The 10,657-nt window shown below is 41.4% G+C and overlaps 1 protein-coding gene across 3 annotated transcripts in view; it reads right to left on the bottom strand.

The window, feature by feature from the left end:
- Window positions 1-1,682: 1,682 nt before the first annotated feature.
- LOC141100128 (uncharacterized) overlaps window positions 1,683-10,657 on the bottom strand; it is an 80,490-nt gene continuing 71,515 nt past the window's right edge. For all 3 annotated transcript variants that reach the window (XM_073588385.1, XM_073588384.1, XM_073588383.1), the window contains 2 exons: window positions 5,312-5,411; window positions 1,683-4,378 (listed from right to left, as the gene is read on the bottom strand). In XM_073588385.1, coding sequence (XP_073444486.1) covers window positions 3,093-4,378; window positions 5,312-5,411 — 1,386 coding nt within the window. In that variant the 3' untranslated portion in view covers window positions 1,683-3,092. The remainder of the gene's footprint in view (window positions 4,379-5,311; window positions 5,412-10,657) is intronic.

Genomic DNA, 10,657 nt, shown 5'->3' with positions numbered 1-10,657 from the left:
GTTTAAAGCTCTCCTTACAAGTGTAGCAAGGCGACTTCCAAATACATGTATTCCAGTCTTCGTAAGGTGCACCCCATCTCTAGCAAGCAGTCCATCGTAAAGGTAATTCACTCCGTGATCCATGAATCCAAATTGTTGTTGACGGCACCATCGACGTAGCCAGTTGTTCACCTGCAGAATCTTATTCCACCTCCTTGTTCCATGGCCATCCACTGGGAGGATGGAAGAGAAGACCACCTGCACTCCCAGTTCTTTCACTTTCTTGCCTAAGTCTTCAAAGTCTCTGCAGATGGTTTCCAGGTCGTTTCTTGCGGTGTCATTTGTCCCCACATGTAGTAGCAGGAATGGGTAGTCATCTGTAGGTCTGAAGAGTCCTGATATCCTGTCAGACACATCTTTAATTTTTGCACCTGGAAGACAGCACATTTCTCTTGAAGTTATATCCGGTCTGCAGATAGCGGCCTCTGTTCCTCTCAACAGGGAATCCCCCATGACCACCACTCTCCGTTTCTTCTTCACAACATTTTTCTTTCTCCATCCAGGAGGACTCTGAAGGCGTACAAGGTTGCTGTTTGTGGGCAAAGTCTTATCCTGATGTATTTCTTTATCGTTTTCCTGCTTGAGAGCCTGGTACTGGTTCCTGAGCAGTATGGGTGCTGACTGCCTCCTGATCCTCCTGCTTCTCTGGGTCACATGTCTCCATTCCTCTGTTTCTTCAGGTGCACTTCGAATTTCTTCTCTTTCTGTAACATGAAGAGATAATTCTGCTCTGTCTAAGAACTCTTCACCTTCCTTAATGATCTTCAACGTAGCTAACCTCTCTTCGAGATTTTGCAACTTTTCCTCCAACAGGGACACAAGCTTGCATTTGTGGCATGTGAAGTTTGGCTTTTCCACTGGTAAGTCTGTGAACATGTAGCAAGAAATGCAGCTCACCAAATGGCTCCTGGCCTCTTCCATCTTGAGATTTCTTAAAAACGATGAAAGATGAGCCAAAATTCGGCGCGCGGTTTTCCGATTTCCTCTTTTCAGCTGCAACAGCCAAAACCCAGTGATCGTTGAGCTCGCGGAGACTCTTCACTTATCCCAGAAGGCACTGGGAATATGCAAATGATCTCCTCAAGACTCTTCCCCTGGTTTTTATGAGGTAATAACTCTGAAACGCTTCAACGGATCCCGGTGATTCTGAGATTGTTTTTTTTCGTCATATATTGTACTTCATGACCATTTTCTCACTGGTTTTGAGGGGGCATTGTGCAGTCAGATGTTCTTGATTCATGTGCCTCTGTGCGCCTCTTTGACTGGAGTCAGATTTCTGGCATAAGGAACACTACAGTTAGTTTTGAATAAAACGAGCTGTGGCATCAGGACACTCCTGTTATGCCCCCAGCTTCACCAATTTTAGTGGATCTGGGGGTGAATGACTTTTCAAAGCAATTTATTACAGAATTCTGGCGAAATTGCTTTGCTGAATTGAGACCTTTGTGTTCAGGTCTCAGTTTTTGTCGTTGGTTAGACATTCCAGAATTCTTCACAACCACTAATTATGATGTGGAGAAAATGCAGTTGAACAGGCAAGCAGGATGATACCTATTCTCACTGATAATATTATAGATTATACAGGTGCTTGTCATTTTTTATTATGATTAAATACCATTTTTGATTAGTAACTTTTACCAATGTAAGGTGAAAACATTCAAAGACATTTCTCTTTATTTTTCCAATAATTCTGGGGTTACCACAATTCTACAAGATGTTCACAGCTGTTATTAACACGTATACAATAAATATAAAGCAGATGTAAACATCTCAAAATAACGTTTTTACATCAAAAAACAAAAATAGGATGTAATATTGGAGGTGATCTCAGGAAACTAACTTAGAGTTCAAACCTATTTTCCATCTAATGACACCTGTTCTTAGAACAGAATCTAAATATTAATCACAACTTTTGCTTTCATTTAGAGGGATGTGATCACCTGCAACAGGTGAGATCAAGTCTGCTAAATCTTTCAATCTTGGAAAAAATGTTCATGGTGTTCAGCAATCATATCAGTGTTGTGATGCTTCAAAAACAATATCAGAAATGTTAGTGGGCCAAGAGAAGTCCGTATACATATCCACTTACAGGATATGAACTAAAGAGTACCTATCATTTCACCCAACACCGGAGTAAATGCATGATCTTGCTGCCTTCATTCCCACTGTAAGTTAAAACAGTTTTTGATGAAACCCAATCTAAAATGTTCAAGAACTGTCCTTTCTTCACATTTTGTATTTGCCATCCACTCTTTTTGAATGGGTAAGATTCTCCTTATCAAGATATGACCAACACTTTAGGTGCTGGAACGTCCTATTTTCTCAGTTTGCATTGTCCCTACCATTGTCCACTCTCTTGGTTGAGGGTCTCTCTATTATGCTTGAATGCAGTTTAACAAAATGGTAGAAGCAGAGACAAAGACCACCCCACTCTTCCTGTAATCTGTCTCAGGAGTGTCTGTATCCTGACACGGATTACACTTGACAACAGTCAGCGGACAGCAAGTTAAGACAGTCCTGGTGTTTGAGTGATTTTCTGTGCTCTAAAAACCTTATTTGGAGCACATTGCAATTGATTTAGTCACTGCACTGACCATAAGATAATCTTAAGTTCATTGAATTGATGGTGACCATTTAAAAAACACTGCTAAGGAGAAGAAAGCTCAAAGTAAAAATGGTGTTGGATCAAAAGGTCTCACTGATTCAAACCTGTCTTACGGTCCATTGTGACTAATTTATAAAATTAAAAAAGGAATTGGTAAGAAGCAGGGCCCAAGGTAACAACTTACCTCACCATGGAATGTAAGTAGCTTTGAGATGTTGGCCATCTATGGTAATCAGTTTTGTACAGTTGTAACTTTCAATTGTAAGACATTTACTACATACTAGACATTTAAATGATTTCTCTGCCAAGTTCTCTTGTGACTCTCGACATGGGATTTACAGTACGTGTAGAACTTTTTCAATGTTCAGAACAAGAGACTAGATTCTCAGTTGTGTGAATTCTCTCAGGTTTTATTAGATCTGATTTGTAGATAATACTTCCTACATTCTTAACATGAGAATTGTGTCTCTTCTTTGTTGCTGCTTTCTTCCATATCAAAATCTTCTTCTTCAACACTTTCTGGACAGGAAGACATCTTCTCTCCTGTGTGAGTTCTCTCATGTCTAGAAAGATCTGATTGATTGATAAAACATCTTTCACACTCCAGGCATGAAAATATCTTCTCTCCTTTGTGCATTCGGTGGTGTATTTTAAGCTGAACTTTGCTGGTAAAGCATTGCCCACATTCTAAACACGAATATGACTTCTCTTTTGTGTGAACCTTCTGATGCCTAACAAGGGCTGACTTTTGGTTAAAACATTTCTTACAATCTAAACAAGTAAATGGCTTCTCTCCCGAATGAATTCTCTGATGATCAGCAAGAACCGATTTCCTAGTAAAACATTTACCACATTCTGGACAAGAAAATAGATTCTGGCCTGAGTGAATTTTCTGATGTTCTACAAGATTTGATTTCTTTGTAAACCATTTCCCACAATCCAAACATAAGAACGGCTTCTCACCTTTATGAATTCTTTGATGTTTAACAAGGTGTGATCTTTGAGTAAAACATTTGCCACATTCCTGACATGTAAATGGCCTCTCCCCAGTGTGACTTCTTTGATGTATCTCAAGCTGACTTTTACGTGCGTAAAATTTTCCACACTCTAAACATGGAAATGGCTTCTCCCCTGTGTGAATCAGCTGGTGTTCAACAAGAACTCTTTTTCTAGTAAACGACTTTCCACATTCTGCACAGGAATAAGGCTTCTGACCCGTGTGAAATCTCTGATGTTCTAGAAGACTAGATTTATAAGGAAACGATTTGCCGCATTCTTCACATGAGAGTGGCCTTTCAGAAGAGTGAATTTTCTGATGTCTAAAAAGAATTGCCTTTAGCGCAAAGCACTTTCCACATGTATCGCAAGAAAATGGTTTTCCAACTGTCCGAATAACCTGTTGACCTACATGAGAATTTTGATTCACAGCGTTGTCACAAGTAGCACATAAAAAATGTATCTGTCCCGTGTGTGCCGACTCATATTTAAAAAGATTTGAACGTGTAAAACATTTTCCACATTCAGAACATATAAATTGCATTCCTGCTCTTTGTGTAGCACCTTGTGATTTACCAGCAGATGGTTCCCGATTACAAACATTGGCTGAAAGATTTGTGCTTGGAGGTCTTGGGGGTATTGGCGTGGTGGAGTTTCCTCCAAGAGAATCTTGTCTGATGTTGTTATTCTCCACTAAACTGTCCTGTGATAATACCACTGAGCTCTTGGTGTTGTCATCTGTTGGAGAAAACCACACTTATTACATCTTATTTTAGATTTACCAAGCATTTTCTTGCTTTATGTCAGGGGTGGAGAACATCCAGCTCACAGGCCATTTATGGCCCACAATGTCACTTCCTCTGGCCCAAGGCACATACTCAAAGACCGCAGTGCTTGTGGCACTGACCCCTTTTCTCCGGTGCTTTTTTTTTTTAATATCAGAAAGTGGTGTAAAAGCTATAATAAATGCCCAGCACTATCTGTTAGGCTAGGTTCACATTTGCGGATGGCCGAGCTGCGGAGGGCTGCGGACTTCCTTCGTGAAGCTCCGCCACTGCCGTACCTCCTCTGGTCAGCTCCGCCTACGTCTGCATGCGGCCTGCGTACCTATCTTTAACAGTGGGTACGCAGGCTGTGAGGATGTATGCAGATGCCTCCACATGCGTTGCTTTGACGATGTGGCGACCGCATAAAATTGCAACATGTTGCGTTCGACACGGGTCGCCGTATCGTCAAAACAACGCATGCGGAGGCATCCGCATACATCCACACGGCCTGCCTACCCAATGTTAAAGAAAGGTACGTAAGACGCATGCAGACGTAGGTCAAGCTGACCGGATGAGGTGCAGCAGTGGGCGGAGCTTCACGGAGGAAGTCCGCAACTCGGCCATCCGCAAATGTGAAGCCGGCCTAAGAGAGGTTGTAGTAACAGTAGCCCCTTACATTGTTTACCATGCCAATAATAAGCCTTGACAGTGTCAAACAAAGGTGCTGCATGAATCTAGGAAAGATCGCATAATATCTCTGGCTCCTTGTACTTTTACTTAACTATTGAAAAACCATCTGTCAAAGAAAATAAAATACATATCTTCTCAGAAAAATGAGGAGACACTAAGGACCTACATTTTGACATGTATCCCAGTTTTCCCATGCCTAGTGCATATTACTTACCAGTGCTGATATCTGTGATAATTTCTTCTTCCTTACACATCACATATGTTTCTTCTTCACTTTCTATAATCTCAACTTTAATATCAATGAGATCTTCTGCCTGATTCAAAATGAGGAAAAATTAATAGTTATATCTAACTAAACTACAATATACAAAAGAGGAGAACCTGAGTCACCATATATTATGAAATATAGTATTTATTAGTACAAAAGATTATTTCTTGAACAGTAAAAAATACAGTATTAAAATTTTTTTCATATAATATGTATGGACATAGAACATAATGATCCACAAGAATAGTGGCCTCAGACTACGGGCACAAAAACATAACAAGGCTCTGTTAGTGATATATTCAATACAATAGCTAAACAATGGCAGCCAAGTGAATAAATGGGATAGATCCAGGCAGCCTACTCCGGAGCAGTAGGACTGACCGGATCATCCCTGGTCAAAATCACACCACTGTAGTATCAACAATCAGAATAAATACAAAAGTACTGTGCTTGCTATGCTTGTGTATAAGAAATGAAAGGGTTAAATACCCATAAGTGCAAGGACTGCTGTCCGTGCTGTGGCCATGTACACCGACGCGCGTTTCACGAGCAGTATCATCACTTCTTCAGGGGGCGTGGCCTCAATACGGCAGAGATCAAGTATAAATACAATGCCGTTCCGGTCACCTGACCACGAAACTGCCAATGACATGCTTTGCCCTCACACATGCGCACGCGTGCGTCTCCTAGGTCCTGAGACTCACAATTTCCCCGCTACCCACATCACAGCTGAGAGGGGCGGATGGCCTCAAACCGCACTACCCACAACTAGGACGGGGAGTTTAGGGAAAACGCAAGTGGACCCTGGATGCATCTCGAACGCACGAGGAAATCAAATCATGAATACACATAAATAATGAAGTGAAAATACTATAGTGAAGCAAATATTATAAAATGCCTAATACAATCTATATTAATTAAAAAATTACATAAAGTGATGAATATATAAGTTACTTGAAAAGATCACATTGGAGTAATCAAATCTGACATTCAAATATAACAAGGATCATGTGATTATAAGTGAATACATATTTGTGAAGTGAATACATTATGTAAAATAAAAAATAAAAAAATTGATAAATAAATCAAATGCTGATATACAGAAACGTATATTATATATATATTCATGAATGCCAAAGTGCAATACCGCAGTATTCACAATTTCTTCCTTGTCATAGGTTGCATAATGTAATCTCCACAATTGATGTCTTGTTCCACATTAAGACGGAACGGAATAGTGTCCACCAATGTCACCATTATTAAAATATATTAGAACCACATATAACAAAAATAGAACCCATAAATAAGAAGACAAAACCTAAATTAAAATATGATAAAATAATAATAAAAACAAGGGCAAATTTAAGGAGGTGTTGTATCTCGAGAAAGGACATATCCACAGAGCTGAAATCACAAAAAGTAGGAAAAGCCGGTAGCTTCATTAAGACCATTGGGCACCAATGTGCACAATGTAAAGATCCATTTACATTCCTTCTGGGCGAGGAGACGTCTGACGTCACCTCCCCTAATCCCATACTGGACATGTTCAATACCTCTAACTGATAAAAATTTGGAATCACACTTGTGGAACATTCGAAAATGACGTGGTAATGTTTCCAGTTGTGTGATGTCAGTTTCTGTTTCTGCTGCCATTATATCACGGACATGTTCCCGTGTGCGAGTGCCAAGACGTCTAGATGTTAATCCTATATACACTTTAGGACAAGTGCATGTGGCATAATAGATTACGGTACTTGGGTTGTATTGCATGATATATGCTCTTTGATTAAGAATTTTCTCTTTCCATCAACTGATTCAAAACTAGATGTACGAAGAATATTCTTACAATTACCGCAAGAGAAACATCCTTTTACCGGTCCATTTGACCGAAAAGGGTTCTTCTTTTTGTCCATAATTGGGACATAATGGCTTCTCATTAGGTGATCTCCCAAATTGTTACTTCGCCTTGAAGGTCATAAGAGGATAATCAGTCAGATGTGTTGCAAGAATGGGGTCTGTTTTGAGGATGTTCCAATGACTTTGAAGGCACATCCTCATCGTGGCTCATTCCCCATTATAAGTAGAAATGTAGCGGATTTTGTCATCCACCTTTTTCTTTCTAACTTGAGATTGTAATAGACCATCACAAGAGCACTTTTTGGCCCTATTGAATCCTGCCTTAACACATCTGTTGGAATAACCTCTTGCCCTAAATCTCTCTTGGAGATCCATTACTTGGTACTCAAATCGAGAGTCTGAAGGGCAGATCCGCCTCATCCTGAGGAATTGACCAACTGGGAAAGCTTTAATGGTATTGTAAGTGTGACTTGAACTTGCATGCAGCAATGATTTGGTAGAGGTGGGTTTTCTGTGGACATCTGTTTGCAAAAAATGATCCTGATTACCCTGGATTTTTATATCCAGAAAGTCCACAGAAACCCCACTCATGAGATAAGGTTGGTGTTATATTTGTTAGAATTCCATTGTCGCATGAAGTCATGTGATTGTACCTCAGATCCTTGCCAAATGATGAACAAATCATCAATATAGCGTAACCAGCACTTCACATGATCCACGGCCCGGACGCCATCCCCACCGAATACCTCCCTCTCCCAATAACCCAGAAAGAGACTGGCGAAAGATGGCACACAGGCCGCACCCATGGCAGTGCCACGCTGCTGTAAATAAAAAACATCCTTAAATACAAAAAAAATTTGTCAAAATGAAAGTCAATAGTTCCATTATTAAATCACAAATGTGGCTATCCCAGTTGCTTGTCCCCAGGAAGAAGCGGACCGCCTCCAGACCATCTTTATGATGAATGCACGTGTAGAGTGCTTCAATGTCAGCAGTGACCAGAACCATGTCTTTTTCCAATTGTATACCATTGATTCTGATCAAGACATCAGCAGTGTTCCTGGCATAGGAGGGAAGCGACTCCACTAAAGGTTTTAGATAATAATCAATGAATTTGCATACAGGGTCACATAACCCTCCTACACCAAAGACAATGGGATGCCCAGGAGGATCAAGGGGGTTCTTGTGTACCTTTGGGATAAAAAATAGTGTAGGAATTCTTGGAAATTTAGTCAAGAGGCCGTCAAAGATTTTTTTTAGGGATAATACCTCTTTCAAAGGCACTAGTTAGAATCCCTTCAAGCTCACTCTGAAAGACACCAAGGGGATTATTGTCCAATTTTAGATGGGTATCCCTATCTTTCAAATGTCTGTTTGCTTCCCGTTCATACATAGCCCTGGCCACAGTACCATTGATTATCTAAAACCTTTAGTGGAGTCGCTTCCCTCCTACGCCAGGGACACTGCTGATGTCTTGACCAGAATCAATGGTCTGCAATTGGAAAAAGACATGGTTCTGGTCACTGCTGACATTGAAGCACTTTACACGTGCATTCATCATGAAGATGGTCTAGACTATTGACTTTCATTTTGACCCCAAAAAAATTTTGTATTTTAAGGATTTTTTTTATTTACAGCAGCTTGGCACTGCCATGGGCGCTACCTGTGCGTCATCTTTCGCCAATCTCTTTCTGGGTTATTGGGAGAGGGAGGTGTTCGGTGGGGATGGCGTCCGGGCTGCGGAACATGAGCAGTGCTGGTTACACTATATTGATTTGTTCATCATTCGGCAAGGATCTGAGATACAATCACATGACTTCTTGCGACAATTGAATTCTAACAAATATAACATCAAACTTATGTCATGAGTGGGGTTTCTGTGAACTTTCTGGATATAAAAATCCAGGGTGATCAGGATCAGTTTTTGCAAACAGATGTCCGCAGAAAACCCACTTCTATCAATGTGTTGCTGCATGCAAGTTCAAGACACCCATACAATACCATTAAAGCTATCCCAGTTGGTCAATTCCTCAGGATGAGGCAGATCTGCTCTTCAGACTCTAGATTTGAGTCCCAAGCAATGGATCTCCAGGAGAGATTTAGGGCAAGAGGTTATTCCAACAGATGTATTAAGGCAGGATACAGTAGGGCCAAAAAGTGCTCTCGTGATGGTTTATTACAATCTCAAGTTAGAAAAAGGTGGATGACAATATCCGCTACATTTATACTTATAATGGGGAATGGGCCACGATGAGGATGTGCCTTCAAAGGCACTGGAACATCCTCAAAACAGACCCCATTCTTGCAACACATCTGACTGATTATCCTCTTATGACCTCAAGGCGAAGTAACAATTTGGGAGATCACCTAATAAGAAGCCATTATGTCCCAATTATGGACAAAAAGAAGAACCCTTTTGGGACAAATGGACCGGTTAAAGGATGTTTCTCTTGCGGTAATTGTAAGAATATTCTTCGTACATCTAGTTTTGAATCAGTTGATGGAAAGAGAAAATTCTTTATCAAAGAGCATATAACATGCAATACAACCCAAGTACCGTAATCTATTGTGCCACGTGCACTTGTCCTAAAGTGTATATAGGATTAACATCTAGACGTCTTGGCACTCGCACACGGGAACATGTCCGTGATATAATGGCAGCAGAAACAGAAACTGACATCACACAACTGGAAACATTACCCCGTCATTTTCGAATGTTCCACAAGTGTAATTCCAAATTTTTATCAGTTAGAGGTAATGAACATGTCCAGTATGGGATTAGGGGAGGTGACGTCTGATGTCTCCTCGCCCAGAAGGAATGTAAATGGATCTTTACATTGGGCACATTGGTGCCCAATGGTCTTAATGACGCTACCGGCTTTTCCTCCTTTTTGTGATTTCAGCTCTGTGGATATGTCCGTTCTCCAGATACAACACCTCCTTAAATTTGGCCTTGTTTTTACTATTATTGTATAATTTTAATTTAGGTTTTGTCTTCTTATTTATAGGTTCTATTTATTCGGACTCCCATGACAGCACCACGAGAGAGGGGATCCGCCCTTCAGGAACAGGAAACCTACAGATACAAAAGGGAGGCACCTCTCCCACGCATCAGTTGGTTTCCTGTTCCTGAGGGGACGGGATCCTACAGGCAGATCCCAGGCTGGCCGGCCGGCCGGTGCAGGTAGCGAGGGGGTCTCCTACCTCGGCCTGGTGCGGAGCTCCTGGAGGACGCCACTGTGGCCCGGGATAGGTGGCACGGCGGTAGCGTGTGCAGCAGGGAGCGGCGTCCGGAGGATGTCCGTCTCCATAAAAGAGGCAGCCGCCGGTAAGTATGCTCCGGCGTCGCGGTGGTCAGGGGGGCCGGCGCGGCTGCAGGGTGCTGAGGCCGGGGAGCGCTGCATATTGGAACGCCCGGGTGTCCCGTGTCACTTC

This window comes from Dendrobates tinctorius, unplaced genomic scaffold (assembly GCF_039654945.1).
Source record: "Dendrobates tinctorius isolate UK_male_01 unplaced genomic scaffold, ASM3965494v1 ptg000103l, whole genome shotgun sequence".
Lineage (NCBI taxonomy): Eukaryota > Metazoa > Chordata > Amphibia > Anura > Dendrobatidae > Dendrobates > Dendrobates tinctorius.
Note: the sequence above shows the minus strand (reverse complement) of the source record. Positions and strands in the feature narration are given on the sequence as shown.